This window comes from Branchiostoma lanceolatum, chromosome 10, assembly GCF_035083965.1.
Source record: "Branchiostoma lanceolatum isolate klBraLanc5 chromosome 10, klBraLanc5.hap2, whole genome shotgun sequence".
Classification (NCBI taxonomy): Eukaryota; Metazoa; Chordata; class Leptocardii; order Amphioxiformes; family Branchiostomatidae; genus Branchiostoma; species Branchiostoma lanceolatum.
Window position 1 is genome coordinate 5035267 of NC_089731.1, and position 23339 is coordinate 5058605.

General features: G+C 41.2%; 1 protein-coding gene across 1 annotated transcript in view; it reads left to right on the forward strand.

The window, feature by feature from the left end:
- The window catches only part of LOC136443773 (uncharacterized), a 34476-nt gene extending 14552 nt beyond the window's left edge, over positions 1-19924 (forward strand). Inside the window, exons 2-3 of the mRNA XM_066441137.1 lie at positions 17435-18790; positions 19274-19924. Coding sequence (XP_066297234.1) covers positions 17467-18381 — 915 coding nt within the window. The 5' untranslated portion in view covers positions 17435-17466 and the 3' untranslated portion in view covers positions 18382-18790; positions 19274-19924. The remainder of the gene's footprint in view (positions 1-17434; positions 18791-19273) is intronic.
- The last annotated feature ends 3415 nt before the right edge of the window (positions 19925-23339 follow it).

Genomic DNA, 23339 nt, shown 5'->3' on the forward strand with positions numbered 1-23339 from the left:
AGTTCATCTTGCAACTCCTGAAACTGGATGAAAAATAAATGCTTGCACTCATTTTCATAGAAATTGTTTGTCCCATGATATAAAGTCAAAACCCCTGAATTGCTTCCACAAACACAGTACAGTTTAATTCGCCTCTTAAGATTGCACAAGGTAGCCACCTTACAACTTATGTTTTTCGGGTTTCTATGACGTCTCATTCTTGAAAATGATGCTTGTTCGTTTGTTTATTTGTTTGCTTACTTGTTCGTTCGTTTGTTTATTAGTTTAATCATATAATCAGTTGTCACTAGTTTGGTTGGCCTGTCCGCTACTGCTAAAATCCTTCAAAAGAGTTGCTACATCGTAAACTTTCTAAAACTCTAGATCTTACCAATGAAAACAGGGAGTAAACTAGAGCAAACAAAAAGTCCCTGATACAGTAGTCGGTCATACATAGCAGTCACTTTAACAAGTCTGGGTGAGTGCGCTCCCACGGAACCTATAAATTAGTAAGACAAAGTTGATCTCAGTTCCCTGACACCGGTTCTATCCGCTCGGCTCCCTGATTGCCGTCTCCGTGTAATTTCGCCATGTCTAGTCACACCTGTTTCTGCCGCCCCAAGGACCCATCCATCCGGAAGATTAAGTCGGGCCTGACACGCCGGGCTCGCTGATACTCCTCCGTTATCGTCAGCGAGAATCGCGCACGGTAGCGGCGGTGCATATTGGACCAGTCGGAGATATCGCTATTAGGACGTGGCCTACAATCAGTACCAGTGTGACAGACTAGGAATCTTGCTGTTAATGCGTTATTTCGGAAAAACTGCGCCAACGTTATTCATCACAACAGTTTTGTTTTATCCTAAACTTTTAAAAAATAGCAACATCGTAAGGAAAGTGTGAATATTCACATTAGCCAAGTAAAAGTTTAAGTTTAAGTTTAGGTTTTTTAAGTTTAGTCAATTTCAGTGAAGTCTCGTCTGGTAAGCCTTTCAAGCAGTCTCAACTACGAATTGTATTGCATGTACATGTACATCCCTACGAAGTCCACTCATTATGTCTAAATTACTGCTTAACAAAATGCCTTAGGTATGCCTCACAGCATCTTGCCTTTAGTATGTTTCAAAGCATCTTGGACTGAGTATGCCTCAAACCATCTTCATCAACGAGTTCCATAGATGTCTTCTCCACTCCTTGATAAACTCCTCACCTGTCGACTTTCAAGACGCTTGCTCGTGTCTACGAAGATGCGAGACTTGTTAGCAAGTCCTCATCTGTCCGTTGACAAACATTGATGAATCACTCCTTCCGCCCAAAGTAGTCCAGCGGCGTCGGACGGACCTTCATAAGACGGAGATATCATCTTGATGGAGGAATAAATGGAATGTAAATAATGCATGGCTGATACTGCCTACGTTTGGCGGAGGAATACATTTGATGCGCCGGAGAATTTCCTGAGGGAACAGTTATCAGTGGGAAAATTGATCTCCGGATGTTGTTCTGGGAATTTCATACACGAGAACGTCTCGTAAGATGTATCTTCTACTTCCAAAAGCAACGTTAAGAAATGCTTCCTTTACTCAATCATAACTCCGGAAGGTTCTCCTTTATATAGCTTCTGAAGAGGAGTCGTAAAGATAATGGCTAGAAGAGAAATTTTCCGTAGCTATCATTGGTGGGTCAGTATAACAAAATATACCTACATTGGCATGTATGAAAACGACATCCATGCCATGAAAAATGGTAAGCTAAAAGTTTGGCTGGCTTTGTAACTAAACTAGGTCTGGGTTGATTCTGACGAATGGCATTTTCGCCCAAACAGCGCTCGGAACATTGTACGGGTGACCGCTAAAACAAGGTGAGGAGCCTGTGTACCATTTGATAAAGACATAAGGCCCGTTTTGAATAATGTATCTACTAACGGATCACATGGAAGGTACTCAACGCACGACTGTGCAACCCTTCCTCTGGACCATAAGTTATACTTAATCTTCCTAACAGGGCAAACAGATGTGCAAGCTGTTCCGACAGGGAATTGCAGGATGGATTGTAACGATATTTGGAATGTGAGTAGATGCTCGAAAGACAAAGATCAATGTTGATTTTGGGCCTACTGGCGACTGTCCTTGATACTGCGGCAGGATTACCGTTTTTTGTATATTTTGGCCTGAACCTGCTATGGTCTTGTTGGTCATTTAGGTCATTGGAACAAGCTGCTCTGGTAAGGAACTGAAGTCCTTCAGGTGTGCCACAGGCCATTAGCCAACCAATGGGCGTCAAAATATCATTACCTTCATGAAAAAAAATGAGGTATTGCTTTGGGCGCACGTCTATGTGTGTTTGTGTATTTGTATTTCCGGAGCAATAACTTATGACTAGTAACCTCTGGATGGATTGTGACGATATTTGGAATGTGAGGTCAAGGTTGATTTTGTGCCTACTAGCGGCTTTTCCTTAAACTGCAGCAGGACTATCGGTTTCAGTACCTTTTGTCCTGGGCATGCTACGGTATTGTTGATCATTGAGGCAATTTGAACGTCATTGCAATATAAAGGTCATAACGTCCACATTGACTGAATCTGATTAGTATAATGTACCACTTAACGTCATAGTTTATTAGTCATATATGGCCATAGTTAGTTTTATACTCAGTATATAAATGCCTTGGGGATCAAAGAAGAATCGACGCTCAGAAAACCTTCAAAACTTCCCATAAGACTCTAAAATGTATAATTACTCCAATTTTGATGTTGTAACGATGCTTTATATCTACAGCAGAGCCAACACATAACAAGTGCAACATATCAAATTAACAGGCTATCATACCACTAAAGAGAAATGGCGACACGTAAAACTTTTGAGTGGTGCAAATAGAATAAACGACACTTAAAGTAAGAGGTTTAACGAGAAGACCTAAGCACTGCACTTCCAAAGGCAAATAGATTACACTGGGATAACAATGTGAAAGCCGGTGAAATCACTGCTTTCGTACTGAAATGGTTTGTAAGAAATTATATAAGCACCCCAGTCGAAGTCACAGCTGCAAATGCAGAAATGTTCGCGGTGGTTCTATGTTCGGGGTTTTCGCGGTGAATTCAAACCATCGCGAAAAGACGTTCAGTTGTGTGACTGTAGCGCTACTATGGTTTCAAATGCGTCAAAAGTGTTTGAAACGACTATCTGGTCGATCGCGAAGCAACGTTTGCAACGGTGTTAATAATGGTGGAATTGTTGATAAACATCAGAAGGATGTTTGACCGCATCCCTTATTGTTCAATTTCAACACTTCACGGTCACGGAAGTACTAACGGTTGTCTTTCTACGCTTGCGATCTTTCCCATGACTATCTCTTCAATTCTCTTCAGCAGTATCTGGTATATACAGTCAAAACTGCCCAAGAAGACCACTCAGTTGGACCGTTAACCCTCAGGCTGGTCCATGTGAACAGGTGGTCACTACAGACAGGATTCGTAAAACTTGTGTGAATGATAAAACCTATCTAGGAGACCACCTAAAAGTGGTCGTGTTGGCCAGGTGGCCCTCGGATAGAGAGGTGGTCACTTGTACACTCAGGTATGACTGTACGTCTTTTCAAATCATGATACTTGGATACTTGGATCAATTTCAATGTAGTTTGTTATATGTATGTTTGTTTTAGTACTCCAGGATGATTAGCTACGCACTTGTTTGTACTTGTATGAAAGCTAATGGAGTGAATAAAGTATCTAAGTATCCAAATCATGAAATCATTTTCAAAGCGTTGCACGTTGGTTATTTGACCACGGATGCCACTAAAGATTGATTGCAATATGATCAGCAAAATGTAGTAAGGGTTAAAGGATTAACCTATTGGATTGGGAGCAATCGTCGATGAGCTAACAAGTGTTTAATCAAATCAAGTCACTTCCTCCATCGCTTCCTCCATCCCAATATAACACCTACTGTTTTCTTGTAATTTCCTTGTTCTAAGAACGATTTCGTCACCAATAATTTGTGTGCTACTACATTAGGATTCTTGCGTTGGAACACTAGTTGTACAGAAATGGATAGAGTATTTAATTTATCATATCATACAATGTTTATCTATTTATTAAGGATGGAGCGAAAGCAGAATGCTTAAAAGAAATCTTCACAAAATCATAAATACAAATATTAAACGATAGCATGGACTGCATTGGATACGAAGACAGTTCAACATATTTCGGTAAAAGATGGAAATGGAAACAATCAAGTGGAGTTTTTTATCGTACTTGGTATTGGCGACTATCAAGTTGACCTTTTTCCTTGATCAGATGACACAACGGTTGTTCGTTTGTACATAATATATATAAAGATTATCATCCTCTCCGTACCTTTTGGTATTCGGAATAACACCGATGGCAAAATGAATATATTCCAAGCTAACTATATAGAATGATATACTCGTAAAATATAAACTCCTACATATCTCTTTGATATCTAGGTGGAAATGTGGTTACTATAGACAAGATTATTGATGCTTTTTGATACCAATTATCTGTGTCAATGGGGAAAAGTATCTAAGGAATCTAAGTTTTCTCATTAGCATTTTTATATCCGTCTCACGAAAACATGTTCGGCAGTGAGTACAATTCCATAAAAATCAACTCTACGCGTTATAATGTATACTAACTTATTGGAAGGAGACCTAAATGTTCACTACAAGGGAAAAACATCATTACATTCACATAAAAGGCTGCCCTTTCTTAAGACTGGAGCTTTCCCGAAAGCTGTTGAGATTTACGCCTTCCTGGTAATTCAATTTGCGCGGATTAAGTGTTTTCCTTCGAGGACTTCTATGCTGGAAACGGGAGCCATCACGAATCTGACCCGTGTCGGCACCCGCGGCTTGCTGCCCACAGGCAGACGACAGGCAGTGGCGTTGCCGCGTGGGTAATAGCTTTAGTGAATTAACGCATGTCTTCCGCTCATTTCCCCCCGTGAAACGTGTTGTGGAAATGAATCGAGCGACCCTGGCCACCTTTATCTCTCTTCGCGCGCTAACCTCACCGCGCTATGAAATGCCGCTGAGCTATAACACCTCGTCGTGGTGAATTATTCATTTATCGCTGGCAGAGAAGAAAGGAAAGTTATTGCCGACGCTCGATCGAAAGCGGGTACTCAGCGAAAAGAGGAAATTACAAGGTTATGTGCGGTTTACACCTTGCAACAGGGTTGTTAATGAGTCCATAACAGTGAGTCAATGTTGCGAGGTCGAAACAATTTAACTCTGAAAAGTTTATAAAGTGGGTTAGAGCGGCAAACATAAATGTCTTTTTTGCTTTGTCTTCATAGATGTGAAACGTAAACAGGCAATTATATATGCTTTTATGTAACACACGTTTTATTTTATATTCTTTACTGAAGAATCTTCCCCTGAAGACAAAAAATGTATGAACAAGCTTTCCATACTTCCTACTGGGATGAAATATGACAAAACAAATTACATTGCAACGGGGCCAAACGACCCCAGAGTGCCTTCTCCGCAGCCCCTACTCTGCGCTGAAAGCCACTGCTGAAAGCCCCTCCGATAACTACATAAAATATGGATTGCATTTTTGTGGCATGTCGGAAGCAGAACTCTCTCTGCGGAACGCTAAACACACCGTGAAGTGAACGAGTCCGAAATTTGTAGTGATTCCCTGAACAGCCGTGTAAGACGACCTCAGGGATGCCCCCAGATTCGCCTCACCAGTAGAGAGAACCTAGAATGATGCAGTCAATTGCCCTGATTGTAGAGGTTGTGGAGTGGAACAACGCCATGTGGTACTATTGTGGACACGCTTTATTGAAAAGCAATTAGCAGTCGAATGCTGTGTTATGGTTGCACACTCAGGGGCTAAAAGAGGCTATGCCCGAGAATTTAAAAACAACATGGCTCAACTGAGACGCTCAATGGAGGTAATTTATATTCATTCATCCTGGTTAAGTCTAGTTCGCTCCGATGGTCGCTCGCCCCAAGACACTGAGTGGACATGGTGGTAGTTTGTAGGCAGCAGTTGGGATTTGTTTTAAGCTCGAGAAAGATGCCACAGGATTTCCTTACAGTTCGGAAAGAGCTCTAACGAAACAAATTGTTCAAATGTACACAAAATGCATAAATCTAGCATTAGACGTAATTTAGGTAACCGTAAAATTGAGAGAGTTCTTTTTTATTTCATATTTGATGGATAACTGAAGGAATTGTAGATAACATGATGTTTGCAGTGCCTATTATAAAAGCTGACGTGTCCATACTATTTTCTTATTTTCCTTGTCGAAGTTGTCTATCCATCAGGATTTAATGTCATAAACATAATCCCAGCATTTTGCGAACCTATAAACACATTATCGGAATCTTCCAACTGTCTCATAATTCTTGATAACATAAATGTTTTCAGCACAACGTTCAAATAAAAGAAATGTACAAGATTTCCATAAGCAAATGACTTAAGCGTCCTGCATTCCACAAGCTTTAATACGACCTTGTAGAACAAATTCCACAACTTGATATCAAATTTCAAAGCTTCCTTGCATAAGAATGGTAATAGAGTAAGCAAATTCTATGAAAAAGAAATATTATAGTCGGCTAGTGTAGGCTGTATTTCTAATCGTAATAACCAGGACAAACCTCCTATTATTTTGTGATTTCATAGATTCCTATTTGTAAATATTGATGAAGGATAAACGCTAAAGTTTGATACTTCAAAGTCTCATTACGTAAGAGTGATAATGGTATAGGCAGATCCTATTGAATAGAAGAGATCATGACTACTTTTGTAGTCTGCTAGTCTAAGCTGTATTTCCGATCGTCGTAACCAACACAAAGCTCCTACTAATTTGTTTTTTTATAGATTCATATTTGTATAAATCAATGAGACATTGTATAACATAAACCCTAAACTTTAGTACTGATGCTTCAAAACCTCATTACGTAAAAGTGGCAATGAAATCCGAAAATCCCATGAGATGGATAAGATCATGACTACTGTTGTAGCCTGCTAGACTAAGCTGTATTCCAGATCTATGTAAAACCAACATGAACCTCGAACCATTTTATAATTCCATTAGGCATGGCTTCATTACGCATTAATAGGTAGGCAGATCATATGAAACAGAATATAGAATATGAAAGGGATTATGAATATTTTTGTAGTCTGAAAGTCTAAGCTGCAGTCCCTGTCGCGAACCTCCTACCATTTTGTAATTTCATTAGGCGTGGATTAAACTGAATCCAGCAGATCCCGCGGGATTGTGTTGATTGTGATCGATGGTAGGGTCGGGTCATTCATTTCTATCTCTCCACTTCAACATGAGCAATGATAACAGGTACTATTTTCTTTAATTTGTAAGTCCATTATGCAAAGATAGATCAGACCGCTGAGGGGATCAAGTAACTCCTTCAGAGCGGTACTGATTGTGGTTGTTGCTTTAGTAAGTTTATGAACTTCTTAGTTTAGCTGAAGATTCATTTTCTTGTAATCAGTTAAGCCTGTGTTACATTTGTAAGTTCATCATCTATAGATACATCATAATGCTATGGAGATCCAACATATCCTTTAGAACGGGATTGATTATGGCTGCTGCTTTAGTAGGTTTATGAACGTCTTTGTTTTAGCTAAACATTTCTGTTCATGTTATCATTACTAATACCTTGTAAGTTCATTATGTAGAGATAGGTCATAATGATGGAGAGATCAAGCATATCATTTTTCTGGAAATATCTTGCGCGAATTCCACATCATTTGTATTTGACAAATGTATATATCCCACAAACTATAACATTACTGTGACATAACAATGCAGTTTTGTTCTTTGTCAGTCGTTGTTCTTGATGCATAATTTGTCACTTTCGTTGCATATGTCACCTTAAGCAGCACCTGTTTTTCAAATTGCAATATGTTTGCTTCATTATACAAAAGAAAACAAAGAAGACAAAACAAAATAAAGAAGCTTTCTCATATGGAACGCACTACCATATTAGATGTTTTATACCAAATATCTCAATCAATACCTCATCTCCACCAGATTCGATCCTCAAAATATATGTTCCCGGTACACTTGCTCATGCCCTAACTGCACCCCGGTCTAACTCCATTTCATTGTATATCTATTAGCTTTGTATTGATTTGTACATATTTGTTTACGTACCGTTTCTTCTGTCCTGTATTTCATATGATGTCGGAGTTGAAATGGCTGAATAAAGCTTCTTCTTTTGGGGGGGCATTCCAGTCTCGAGAGACTATCTATAAATAGACAGAAATAGATGAATAAATAAAGTACTTATACATGTATTGTGCAAGCTATTTTGACAAACCTTGACTTTTTTTCTTAAATTCTATGTGTATAATAGAAAAAATATTGCACAGACTTGGTTAGATAAGAATCATATGGAAACAAAACGTGCAAAAACAATATTGTGCACTGCAGCAATCGCATAATCTTCTAACAATCTTACCAGGACTGCAGTATGGACGGTATCTGTATCTATATCTCATGTCGTCAACATCACCCTTATCTATATTGATGATGACGGACAAGTTCAAGGTGATTGCGGCAAATAAGTACGTTAATCTTTAATGTTCGAGTGTGTAGGGCTGCAACGGTTCAGATGGCCGAAGCAATAAAAGAATCACAGTTGACGAATAATCGAATTCACATATTTTTGAATTTATAACGCTATTATAACCTTGTGTTATGTTACCAACCCACTTTCATGCAAGCATACGATAGCTCTCCGTTGACCCTAGCGTGAACAACGAACCTACGTATCATATACATCAAGCTTTTAAACAAGCAGGACGATGTGTACATATATTCGTTGGGCATTCATGAAGGTATGCTAAATCCAACATCAGTAATACTGCCGGAATAACAAACTTGAGAGATTCAAGCATTCAGAAACAAGCGCATTCTCCTTGGACGTGAGGATGTACGTAACTGCTAAGACCGTTCAGTAGTTCTTTAAAAAATTTCCCTTGGCCCCTTTTGTTGTCTTCAGACGCGGATAGAAAGGACATTGGGCTTGCAGACGGAGATAACAAACGCAGGATCCCTAGGGACGGGGGCAATATAGAGTTATAATATCGGTCGGCGATTGAAATATATACATCCGTAGTAATCTGCGTATGCCATTTCCAGCACCATCTGTATGTGATTTATTGCTTTGTAGAGATAGGCTTATGTTAGGAGTTTAAAACGTCACATCATGAACATTAGTAGTAGTAATGACTAAATGTTCTTTACTACTTAAGCAACTGTAATGCATTTCTTTCCTATTATTTCTTTTAAGCTGAGCTCGCAGCTCAGACGAAAGCATCATGTCATGTTTGTCATTCCCACAACTAGTTTCAATGACAATCTATTACGATTTTCGTCATTTTCATTCAATGAGAGTAGCTATGTCATTACATATTCCACAGTTACCTACTCTCTATTTTCTCTATCTATGGAAGCTTTCTTTACTCCATACGTGCTGAATAATACATACGACATACTCACACATGGAAATATTCGTAACATCACATGTACATACAGAATGATGCCGTCCTCTGTCTCTGCCATCCAGTGTAGATGGATTCTACATTCCATCTATCAAAGAAAACTGAGCTTTATAGACTGATACAGCCTATGTTCTCCTACTTCATACACCTAAGCAATTTAGACAAATTTATATCTTTAATGAGTTTAGACAAACTGTTGACTATGAACCATATCTGCTCTTACATTTTTACCATTACGAAGAAGAAAGGAGAAATCGAATACATGTAGTTTATAATTTTTATAGTAATTTCACAATGTATCTGTCTACTATTCTTTTGTTGTGACCTGTGCTTAACCGAGTAGGTATATGTGTACAATAAAGGTCGTCATTCATTTATCTATAATAAATATCCTCTGGTACTTACTTCGCTGTGGTTTGACAGGAGGGAGCATATCGGGTCAACAACGTCTATATCATCACGAACTCGTGGTTGTTTCAATCCGTAGCTTCTATAGGAAGGTAATTGGGACGCAATGGCCTTCGTGGAGAGCGTGAGACGGCTCAGAAGTGTCATTTTGCCGATAGAAGGCGCCCAGAGACCCGTACAGCCACTAGCCCCGGGTCAATACGTTGTATTAGCGTACTTTGTGACCCTCGGTGGACTCGTTACTCGGTTTGTTGAGATGCTAGCAAGGCGAGGCTAAGTCTAGTGTAGCGTTAGGAAAAACAGCATTGAAACATGAAATGAGTTTTGTGGTCAAAGGATTTGCCTCACTGACGCTACTATAGGGAAACCCTGGCACGGACACCCTGCCTGAGTATAGCAGTGTGATTTCACATATCACATTTATCACATGGTATGATAACAATACGTTTAATGATAAATTCATTGCCCGAAAATCAATTGCAAGTAATAGGACAGAAACAGTGAATGTATAAGAGAGAGAGACTGACAGAGAGAACGAAAGACTGAACTAAAAGAGACAACCAAACCCTTTCACAGAGAAAAGGGTAGACAAAGAGTTGAGCACTTACAGCGAATGGCACAAGAGTCACCCAGCTATCTACAAACCAATAATGTTATCGACAATACAATTGGGGCAACCATCAACCACGAAGTCCGTGGACTGAGAACCATTAACGTCCATTCGGTGGAAATACCTTTGTCAGTTTGTGATTGTTTCTCTGAGAGACTCTAAATGCTCATCTTACTGCACTCTTATTGTCTTAATAGACTAGGCTAATCATGTTAAGCAATTCACATCTTCCCAAGTAGGTCAAATGGAAGAGGGTGAAGGAAGGAATGTCTGGTTCAACGAATTTCGTAACGATGTCTGCCCATAACAAAGGATCTGTTCACGGTAATGATGATTTTGAGACGTGTTAGATCGATACGAATGTACAGGTTTGACGCAAAGTTCTCTTCATGTAGCAGACTTTGACGGCAGATGGCGTCGACAAGATCAACATCTACATTGCGATACCCCATATAGCACCAAAGATACTGTCACATCAGTGAAAACTTCTGTAAGCTGAGACGGCCACACACATTCCACGACTAGTCCTTTGTGATAAGGCACAGATAGCATCATTCACACTGGTATCTTCCGAAAGCAACTAGACAAGCTGAAGTGTGTAAATGACTAGGTGTAGACTGGCTGACTGGCTTGAACATGCCAAACCGTTGAAACGAATAGAGGCAACGACATTGCGAAGGCCAGATAGATGAGAGAACAGCTCCAGTAGCAACCAGCCAAAATGGCATGTTCGATCGTCATCACTGCAGAAGAACCTTTACATTCAGAATAGGTCTGGTGCACAGCCGTCTCAGAACCAAACACAGTATACATGAAAGATAACTCGTGGTAGTCTTTTTTTAATAGTATGGACAACCAAGACTGGCAGCATACATGGCTAGTACGCATCAGCAGGACAGCAGTAAGAGCACACCAGGTGTAAAGACAGGGTGATATCAGCGGCAGAACCTGCACATCCAGAGTGATCCTCATGTACAACCCTCTGAGAACCGAGTACACTATGCTGAGAGATAGAATGGTAGGCTTCTTTGAAATATCATGGACAATCAAGACTGGCAGCCTAGCTGCTTTCCAACGGAAGCCCTCGGCAGGGCAGCTGGGGATCTGGTCAGATGTGTAGAGACAGAGTGATAGTAGCCGTCAGCGATGATAGCCGCCGCTGGCAGTGAAGACTGTTGTACATGGTAGCATCCACGCATCAATCAAGATCGTTTATCTACAATGGACGTCTTTGTATAGTTGTGGCTCTGAGCATCGATTGCCTTGCGGCTGATGCTAAAGCTACGAGCTCGTTATCTCGATTTTGTTGCACATATCTGCGGCCAATATTATTTTTTTCATAAAGAATATATATACGGCCATGCTGATTTCATTAGATGCATGACATCCTGGGCAACCCAAAACGTAAACTGATGAGTGTGCGAGAATAAATGGGCAAAAATGCTTTCATTATGAAATCTAGGTGGTCAGGAAGACTGAACAAAAGACCGAACAAACAGAACATGGTATACAAAACAATAGATTTTATATTTTTAGTCTTTTGCATCTTCTTCTTTTACTTTGGAAGTGGTCGCTCAGCTAGCAGTGATCAAAATTCGTCTTTCTGCCTCGTTGTACTGATACACGTGCCCAAAAAACTTGACGACAGACAAAAAGGCATTCCAAAACATCAGCACTGTTTCTTGACAATTTTTGCAATATACGGTAAATGTTTGTTCATTTTGCAACTTCTGGTTACTATTTAGAGTATAGTCACAAAAACTTTTTAGTTCATAACGGACAACAATTAAAGTGTGTGCGGACGGCATCTAGCGTGGACTAGAATTCTAGTGTATACTAGAATTAATCTAATGGCATTTCTTGAGGCTTTCTACTGGCATATTTTGTCTCTCATTTGCAGGGTTTGAACAAGTTTTTCGTTAATAAGAAGCGAAAGGCAACGTCAGAGCGTACCAAAGTTCCCACAGCGGTTACCTTCACCCACAATTGGGCAATACACCAATTGGTAACCATTACGACTGCACTTAGTCTGTGTAAGGTATTCTTAACGTCAAATCTACAAATAAAGAAACTTTAAAACAATACTGATGAGAGACGACATCGACACCTACTAACAACAACATTATTCACATGTTCATTTTGTGCTTGCGCATTCGGTGGTGGCCAAGCTAATAGATATAGTAAACGTCGTGGACATGTTGCGTAGGCGTACAATGCGTTGTATTCTACATCACTGTTCTAAGCTATCGTTATTCTCGTTCCTTAGTCTTTTGCAAGCTCGCCCTTTTCTGGCTTTCGGCGACTGAATTTTCGAACACCTTATTAAGGCGAGGAAACTTAATTAAGGTTAAGACGTAATGACTTATCTGGTTAAATAAAGGCTATCTGCCTGATCGATGTGTCTCAGGGATCATGATGAATAGTGCTGCGGTAATCCGTCTTGTAAGACACCAGCTCATTGAGACGGCTTTAGGTGCAGCGGGTCGACTACCGGCGGAATCAATCATGCCTGTCTTCGGAATGGACTCCCTGCTGCTGATCATGAGAGGCGACTGACGCTTACAACTTACATGGATGTTGTACGATTCCATCCGACGCCTACTAACGTACGTGTGTACTGACGCTTACAACTTGCATGGATGTTGTACGATTCCATTCGACGCCTACAAACGTACATGTATACTAACGCTTACAACTTACATGGATGGATGGATGCTGTACGATTCCATTCGACGTCTAGATCTCGTAGCGTTTATACTTAGTAGTCAGGAACACTGTTTATGAAGCAGGAATTTGAAGGTTCGAATTTCCTGAATACGAACTTACAGGTAAAATATATAACAAGCACACGATCCCGTTAAACGTGTATGGTTAGTAGTTAGCCACAGTGTTTCTAAATCAGGAAATTGGGAGTTCGCGAATTTCGCGAATATGAACTTACAGGTTATATGAATAGCACACAGTCCCATTCGACGTCTAGTATCGTGTATAGTAAGTTGTTAACTACACTGTTTCTGAAGCAGAAATTGGTGGAAGGTTCATATATTGTTCAAATATGGACTTACAGGTTATACGAATAGCTAGTATCTTTGCACGATTGTATTCAACGCCTTGTAGCCTGCATTGTTGGCAGTCAACCAAGCTGACGTTGAAGCAGGATTTGAAGCAAGAGTTCGAATCGCGAAGCCTGTAGGTCGATGACCCTACTTGCATGCTACTTGCAGTAGTTGCGCTCCTACGCGTAAGAACGTTAAGTCGTGGTTCACTGATCATTGTACTTGACCAAACGGGCTGGGGATTATCCTGGTAACTCGAACTTGAATACACTGTCCTACCCAGTTTCAATGAGTAGGTGGAGTGCTTTTCAGAACGTCGATTGGAATACATATTATATATTTATTTATGTACAAATTTCATACATTCATATGATTCCAAGTCAATACAAAACCCTTATGTTCATGAGACTACGCTGGGGCCAACACTTTTCTGCCTGCAAAATGGCATTGACGATTTTTCTCTTTGAATAATATTACCCTCTAGGTTAGCGGATACGAGACTTGCTATGGCTAAATAGTGTAAATTGTTACTTGTCAGAATTGATCTGCTAACAAAAAATCAGCAACGACGATTGCAGATGTAATATGTTGCCCCCAACCATCATTCATTCAATCTATAGATCGAGCCTGTAGATTTGCTTCTGACACAGATCAGAGCAGAGATTTTCCCATTCGACATGAGACCCCTGTGCAGATTTAACGTGCAGTGCGGCTTCTCTATTCCGACGATATGTCAGCTCTACCGCGGCCTCTGTGGGTCATCCCTCGGGCCCGAATTGAGGTTGACCCGAGGGATGGAAACAGTTGTCTCGGGAAGATTGGGGGCAATCGATCTGTTCTTATCTGGGCTCGGCTTTCTGATGAAAACTGTCACATCAAACGGCACTACTGACCCCGGCCGCGGTTATAGCCATCAGGGGGAGTAAAACTGTTCAGCCAAAGGACATCTTAGAAATACTGCACCTAATAAGGTAGGACAGTTTGAATAGTGCTTGGGTTGGATGTAATAGCTACCAATTGAGCTTTGGCTCGGCTCGTATCTCTTAACAATTATGGTCGGAACTGCCATTCCTCTGTGGGCAGACTGTCTGGGAGTCACTGAACGGCATCTCGCATAACTGGTGAAGCAGTGGGTGAACGGCCATTCGGTATAGTCGATGAATGCAATCTGCATACACAGTTACGAACGACGAAACATGCTTGAATGATTCTAATATTTCATTTATGAAACGATTTTTTTGGTTTTAGTTCGTTGCGCTTAGGACTGCAAATCTCAACCTATATACACTCAAATTTCACACAAACACAGAGAGAGGGGGGACGTACATTTATACACATACACAGAGAGAAACTCTGCATAATTCAATGTCTTTCACTTATGTCAAGTAGACTTAGGAAACGTATGTAAGGCTGCAAAACTGGCCGTTGTGTATCTGTTACCTTGTGATGTTAACGACTATTTTGTTACTTGTTGTATTCCAAAACGTGCAATTTTATCGTGTGCAAGACAGGAATTACACGATTCGGAATGCTCAAGAATGTGATCAATGGCTTCTGGCGTGCATAATGTTGGAATAGCGCGTCCTCTAACATAGTCATCCCAATGATTTTTGTTCCTGTTAGACATTGAGTACAGGGATAGCTTGTCAAGTTCGATAAAGCTCTTTTATGCATGACAAATAGTGTTTTCCTTTTCATCCCAACCAGGAACAAACCTGGTGCCAATTCCTGTGTAGCGGAGGCGCGCGAATGGTACGGTAGCTTGCTACAACTAAGCCACGGGGGCGGAGACGTTCAATGGTAAAAGATGTTGTCATGCTATCGTGTCTATGCAGCACCGCGCGAGGATTAAGGGTAACTGCTGTGGATGTGAAACCTGAACTCATCAGGAGGTAGCGATTGTAAAGGGAACTGCAGGGACTACACTTAGCACCGCTGCAACGTACACAGGAGGGATATGTTATGCCCTAAGGATAGATACAAGGAATACATAGACGGTATGAACCTGGTCAATCTACAAAAAACGAAAGTCTTGATTTATTACTAGTTTTCTAGAAGACGAGTCGCCAGAGTGTATGGCATGTCAGCAGCGTCGAATGGTCAAGTCGCTATGGTAGCGGACAGGGGATCGAGAGGTCACGGGGTCGATTCCTGGTATTCGTAGCTAGACTCTGTGTCCTTGGCTGCACGACGTTCCTCACTCCGCCCAGGTGCAAAACGGGTAGCTGATTTCGGCTGGAGAGGTACAAGGCGGTGAAAGATGGATATTGGCTTTGCCTTCCACTACCGTAGCATAGGCATCGTGACCCTATGGCCTCAAAAGACTAAAGACCTACCTTTACCTTTACTTATGGCCGTACGTTTGCCTATGGTCGTGTACTTAAAACACCGCCTTGAATCCAGAAAATGCAGATGGAATCTAAAACTCTACCCAGGCTTGTACTTTGAAAGTTTGAAGAGTCTGGTCCTACGTATAAAAACCTTACTGCGAGTGTCAAAATATCAAACACAAGGTTGTCTCTTTCTGTTGTTGCGAAAAATCGATGCTGAGTATAGGACAGGCTTTTACATCTAGTCGTGGTAACAATTCCTCTTTCATATTGATTTTTTCATCAACTTTATTGACATTATCAGTCTAATAATCATTCTGCCCATCATTATTATCACGGGTACTCATCCCTTACATGAAGTGTATGACGGGTTTGGGATAAATATGTCAGTATCTGTTACGCTAATGTGTGGCATGCAGTTTTTTGCGAAAAATACATATGTGATGGTCTTACATTTTCTTTGTAAGCTGACAGCTCACCCACGCGGTGGTTTTGGGCAAATTATCCCAAACCTTAAAAAAAACACTATTTCACGTCTGAGCTCAATTGATATCCATTTTATTATGTCTCTACAACGACCCCTTTTAGGTACTGCATATACAATAAAAGATGAATATGGTGATATCTTAATGTCATGTGAGAAATTGTGGAACTGCGTAACACGATGAAAATTTCATACTACGGGGACAGGTACATCTGTCAACCCTCTATCGCTCGACAGCAGTCATAATTTGGGAGAACATAACGTTTGAACAGAATCTGTTAACTCCAGCCTTTGCGGTGCGGGATGAAAATGTCATATCTATGGGGGAGGTTAGGGTGTCTCTCTGGAACTAGGAAAATCATCCAAACGATTTGTAGACAACTAAACCTACAGTAGTTTCCATAAAACGGCGATCGCTGTGCGACCATGCAACGACCAAAATTGGATTTGTGTAATCCTTGATTTCATGACTAGAATATTATGCACAATGTAAAAGTATGATTTGAAATACAACAAAACACACAAAATGTTTTTAGAAATCGTTCTTTATCTACGAAATTCATTGAGCGATCTGTTAAAAGGAGAGGAGTGTGATAACAAAATTACATGGGATACTGAATGACATCACAGCACATAGCAACCATACGTTATTTGCTACATATGGATTCGACGTGGCCAGTCATCTCTTTGACTAGCAGATATCATGTCGCCAAGTTTAAGCGCCAGTAAGGTATCTCAACATTTCGATCAATACTAGACAAGATACCGCGCACGAGCGTAATATTTCAAAGGATCGTTATCATGGAGCTCGCTAGGCTCCCTCAGTCACGTGCCACTAGTAATAGTTTATGAATTTGACATTCGCTTTTTTTTACGATGGAGCCTTATACTGGACAGATGGAAGCTGAAATATTAGGTTGATGCAACTTAGTGGGATCATTCGGGATATGATGCTAAAGTACTCCATCAATTATGCATCGATTTGGCGAAATCCCACGAGAGTGCGTTTCAAATGGCACGGGGGGTGAAATGACCTGTCTTGATGTACAGTACTTTTATTTCCGCAGGGTTCTAAGGCCTGCTGGCGCCGGGTCCGAGGATGGGGCGGCTGAAGTTCGGCGCGGTCTGGTGGTGTCTGGCCGCCGTGTTTCTCCTGGAACAACTTCCACTCTGCTCGCCGGAAGTCGACGAGGCCGACGGCGGATACGGAAGTGGGAGCGACCCGGATAGAACCTTTGTTGTGGTCAGGCGGGCCCATCGCAGCAGCCACAACAACTTGGCCGACGAGCACTACGAATCCTCCGCCGGCAGCGGCGCAGATTCGATAGAAGACTCTTACATCATCAGCCCCCTCCAGTTCAGTCCTAGCGCGGCCGCACCCTTCACTCCCAGCGACGTGACGAGTAACGGTTCAGACGTGTTCTTCGCTCCGATCGTTATCGAGAAGATGACTGAACCTCCTTCAGAGCTGCTCTCCAGAACGAGACGGACGTCTTTACTTCCTGGAGCGGAAAAGGAGTACTTCTTCAGGAGAGACTTCCCGCCAACGGGCGCGTCGTCGGAAGAAGTCGAACAGTCTTGGTACGCGGATTATGAATACGAAGACGGAGAAATGCCGCAGAACGACGAACCGTACAAACCGGGTACGCCCGAAGAAGACGTCCACATTGTCAGCTGCCAAATGGACGTCGCCTGCAACCCTAACGACCCTCTCGCGAAGTGCACCTGCAAAAATCAGATCGAGGCGTTCGGGGAGGCTCGCTGCATCATACCGAAAGCGCGTGTCAGCCATATATCCATGGCCAACTCGGGGAAAATGAACGTGTTCTGTGTCGGGGTGACCCTGACCCCACCAGACTCTGACAGCGATTATGAGATGCAAACCAGGTGTAAATACTACGGAGGCAACAACGAGAAGTACAAGGTCTACGTCACCAAGAAAGTTGAGTTAGACGAATTGTCGGCGACCGAAAAAGTCAGATATCGGGCGTGTCTGGAGCCCCTGAAGGACTAGAATAACCCAACTGTGAGTGTAGATATTGCAGTTCTTTTGCAGGACTTCCGTAAACAATAGATTCCTAATGTCATATATAACATACGGTGACGATACAACAACTTGTCACATCTGTCCATCGAAACTGATAGCAATGACTTTTTGCTAAGGCAGTACCCAAAAGCCAAAACAGGGACTCAACAAATGAAATGGAAGTATATATACTTCCGCATTTGGACCAATCACGTACTGATACCTGTAAATGCCATTCAACATCCATGTGTGTAATTACAAGAATGATGACGTAATTTTCTGACACATGACGTCACGGGGACGGCCTAGTTAGGCCCCAGTTCAATTGGACGTTGAGACCGTTGCCACGGGCAACCGATGAGCGACCAAAAACAAATTGGTCGTTAAGACCATTGAGGTCGCAGAACACAGTATTAATGGGCGACCCCCGTGGACAATAGTAGTTCGGGTATGAAGTAGTGCGTCACATTACTTGAAAAGGCCATAGTTTTTCTTTTGTGCACGTTAGCGAGGCTGAAACTGTGGTAGATGGTAGAGGAATACGTCAGTTTTGAGACAGTACGAGTTTGATTACGATGTTTGTTCGGTCGGGTTGGATTCGCGCCTGGATATTGTTACCACCCGACTACTGTAAGTCGCCTGCAGTACGGTGACCTCCGCCGGGGGGCATATCAAAGTGGCTTTTAAAAGAGAACGAGCCGGCAAATTCAACCTCATTTTGCAGATATTTTGTAGATTGAACCTTGAAGTCAAGCATATAAAAATCTGGTACCCTAATTCTGCACCTTTCTATAAATTTTCAAGCGTCGAAGCATCTCACCTTGGGATCCTTAACTATATAAATCCCTATAGGAGAAATACTGTGGTCTGCAACCTTGAGACGGTTAGCGTCGCATCTGTTCAGTCACAAATATGCAAATGCCTATAGGCTGACTATGCACCTAGAGACTCATTTCCATATTTGTGACTGGGCAAAAACGACGGTTATCATTGAGAGATCATTCAGAGATCTGAGGAATACATTGGAGATCACTAAGCGACCACTGAAAGACCGTTGAAAAACCTTTAGAATGTTTTGATGCTCAACGGTTTCTCGACGGTTCGCTTTTGAGGAATTCCCACTTTACTAGTGAATCTCCCAAACTTTTTTTCTCCAGAAACGTTGCATCATGTCAAAATTTCACGTGATTGACTAATTTTGGAACTTTCGTCACAACAATGCTTACATTCCTTCGCAACTAAAATGTATTTATGTCATAATGAAAATAAGAACGTGTTCTCTTTTTGTCACTTAAAACATGGAAATATAAAAAAAAAGGTGAATCGACCTCCATTGAAAAGTCAAGTGACATATCCAAGCAGCTATGGTTGGTTGATTGCTATGAATGAATGCAATGACGACATTCTGAGAGACGACTGAAACGAGAGATCCTGCAATATAGAAAATTCTGCTTTTTCCGGGGGATTGTTGATATAGAAAAGCAATTCAATGTATGTTTTCAATTGTGGTATAAACAGTTTGACGAAGTTACCAGACTAGTCGTGAATTCTTTGATAGTCGCTGCATGTAACACGCACATAATCATCACTATTCACTTAAGTAAATCATAAATCACTGTCGTAGACCAAACTACTCAGTCTCCAAGCCCGCAGGTTTTGTCAGAAAACTGTAACACCAGACAACCGCCCCCCCTCCCCACCTCACAAACACAAATACAATGTACTCACAATTTTGAAGGACAAATACCGCTGTAATGTCGGAGAGACATCAGCGTAGAAGGTCCTATTTTCCTTTCTTCACCGGCAGATCATCAACACCCACTGACATTCGTTGATTATTTCTCTCACAGAAGCCAATCTTCTCAAGCTCATTTCTAATTTTGCCGGGAAAAATTACCCTATTGTGTGTCAGTGGGTCGTACTAACACCGTAGAGGGGAGGATTGGAAAACGACACACACAGGAAAGGCAAGATCAAAACACAAACGCCCTGCATATATTAGATTTATGATCACATTCATTGCTTCAAAATACCAAATTGACATAAGTGTTTGTCTAAATCTTTTGATATTTCGTGCTGTGATGCTGGCACCCCCTATTTTGGGAATGCAGGCTTCCTATAGGTAGCAAACAAATACCTGATTACCCTTATTTGTCCTACGTATTCCCGCTTGCATCATTACCATATACCAGACCTGCACCACGAATGACTGTTCATAATCCTTATTCTGGCCAGGATAGCATTGGAACCTGGGTTCATACAATTTTTCCATTGATTTGAACTGCGAAATATAGTGAAAATGTGTTGTTTTTTAAAGACGCGTGCGTAGTTCGACGAGAAGCAATTTATGAAAGATGGATAGGAATGAAGGAATGATTTGCATCGGTGACAATGTATGGCAATGTACAGGTAGCATGATTTACAATCTATGTCTATTTTCCAATTACTAATTACTACTTTATCGTATCTAATGAAACTTAACGTTACAGTAATAACCAAACGGAACTATTGTCAACATCATATTGCGTATTTCTAGGCTACTTTGTAACTTTACATTCGTCAAATCTCAATTAGGAAAAGTACAGTCTCTTTTTAGGGGAAGTTACTTTCATCAACAGGAAGATGACAACTCGAAAACCTGAATCTAAATCGACCCCAAATGCGCTTAATTCCGATCGGCCAACGCCTCTTGATTTATGGTTACTGAAGCTTATTACTGTTTAATAACACCATCAGTGTCGCACTTGCGTGAGGACCTTGACATAACAGCGTTGTAAGCGTCAAATCTTCCTCCTCCTTCTGTCACTCATTCGCCCCAGTCCCGGGTCCCCCGTGCCCCTCACCAGTCACGCTTCCGGCCTGGGGATGAGAGGCAGTTACTAAACATCTAAATCTAGACATTAGAGACTGACGCTGCCTCCAGAGACGGGATAGTGACTGATACGGGATGCAAGATATCACTATCCGTGTCACAAGATACATTACTTTTGTCCTAAGTACTGTTTATCATTCATATACATCTTAAAAGGGTATCCTATCTCGGATTTTGAACTCCGTAGAGATGTGAACTCAAGGGTAGAATAAAAAACACATGCCCTCTTTTGAGGCAAACATCTGAATAAAAGATATTTGCTATCACTGCCAATACATCTACATGTACAAAGCGTTAAACAAAGGGCATGTGCTGAAATTCTTAAGATATGACAAAGTCACCAGTCGCTTACTGTTGATGATATATTAAAGCCTAGTAGACTGTAGCCAAAACTAGAACTATTCTGAATCTTGAAATTTCAGATTGACCTATGCAACAAATTGTCAACATATTCACGACCTTTGTTATATTTCTAGCATTGGTAAACAACGCGAAAGCAAGCCGCGCGGAGCCCTTTAGTTTTCAGTAACCTGCGGAAAACTCCCCAGACGAACAAAATGGCTGACAACTGCGCATATTTCAAGACGTTGTCACGACACAACAAAGTCACATACATATGCTGTGAACATGGGTTGCATGCAGCACAACAAAATACATTCAACGTATGATCAAAAATTATCAAAAACAGTCACTGTGACTTTGCTAATGTTTTTAACGTTTTGATAGCTCAGACACTACACATACAAAGGAGTTGGGATATTAAGTTAAAACCCAGATGTTTGCAGGGGGCAAGGATGCTAGCTACACCCTGCGTAGAACCTACAAGAGTTATGTTCATTATGCAACTCCAAAGGCAACTAATACCCAACATGCGTTCTTAGACATTGATGGATCACTAAGAGGTGTATTTATCTCAACGTTAACCTTGAAACGTCCTTCTGACTATTTCATTACGTGAAGATATCCAGGTCCTGAGGTTTATCTTTAAGGAGGGATGTTGGCGTGTCTTACAGAGCTTCTGTGGGATGTCAACTCAGAATCTTGTTGATAATCTTTACCTATGCATCAACAGTAGCATGGACACATTGATCTTTGCAGGACATCGATTGCGAAAAAATTCCGTCAATATCATACAATGGATGCACATGTTTTACATGTTAGTATGATCAAAATGGTTTGCACATGCATATCTATCATCTAGTTGGTAGTCAATGTTCGCCTTTCGAGACGTCGCGTCTTTCTAGATGATTTGCGAAATTGGATTTTACTACGTACCTAAGGAAACTAAAATTCATATCATGGATTTCTAAAAAGAATATCATTGAAAGTGATATACAATGGTCCTTGGGCGACGTCTAGGCAATTATCACATGTGGCCATGTCACAAATTACTCGCATGCATTAATGATAGGGCTGAGACGGTTGCCTACATATTTACACCCCCATTTCACAACGGCGGCGACCTAGAATTTGACAGATAGTTCAACGAATGTCATGGATAAAAAAAAATCTTAATTCTTATTCCTCAGAATACTGGCTGAAAGGGAACCATTTATGGCCCATTCTGCAACAATACCATATCATTTCCAGGACAAAAGATTAAAGAAAACAGACGTTCTGCTGCAGTGCCGAGGAAAGCCGCGGGGCGGAGTAAAATCGACCTTCACTTTCGTCATTCTAAGACTTACCCACATGCCAAATATCATGATAATCCATCCAGAGGCTCTTAGATCATGCTGACCTAAGGACCTCTGAGTTCTGGGCCGAAAACACTGCTGTTACGTATACGCCGCACGATTCTGCCACATTGCATGAGTAACAAGAGTGAAAAAAAGAATTTTAGCTTTATAACAATCTAAGTAGAGAGATGTACATGTCCTGGTGAACAAGACAAACAAAAATTGAAAACAAACTCACAGTATCAACCGCAGTAGAATGAGTGAATCGATAGATTTCTGTGAAGTGGGGACGGACATAATGTCCTTCTGAGAGTTACGAGAACTTCAGGCCGTCCTCTCAAACGATCAATTTACTGCAATTTTAGCGCAAATTCACTTTGATACTTAACGTGCAA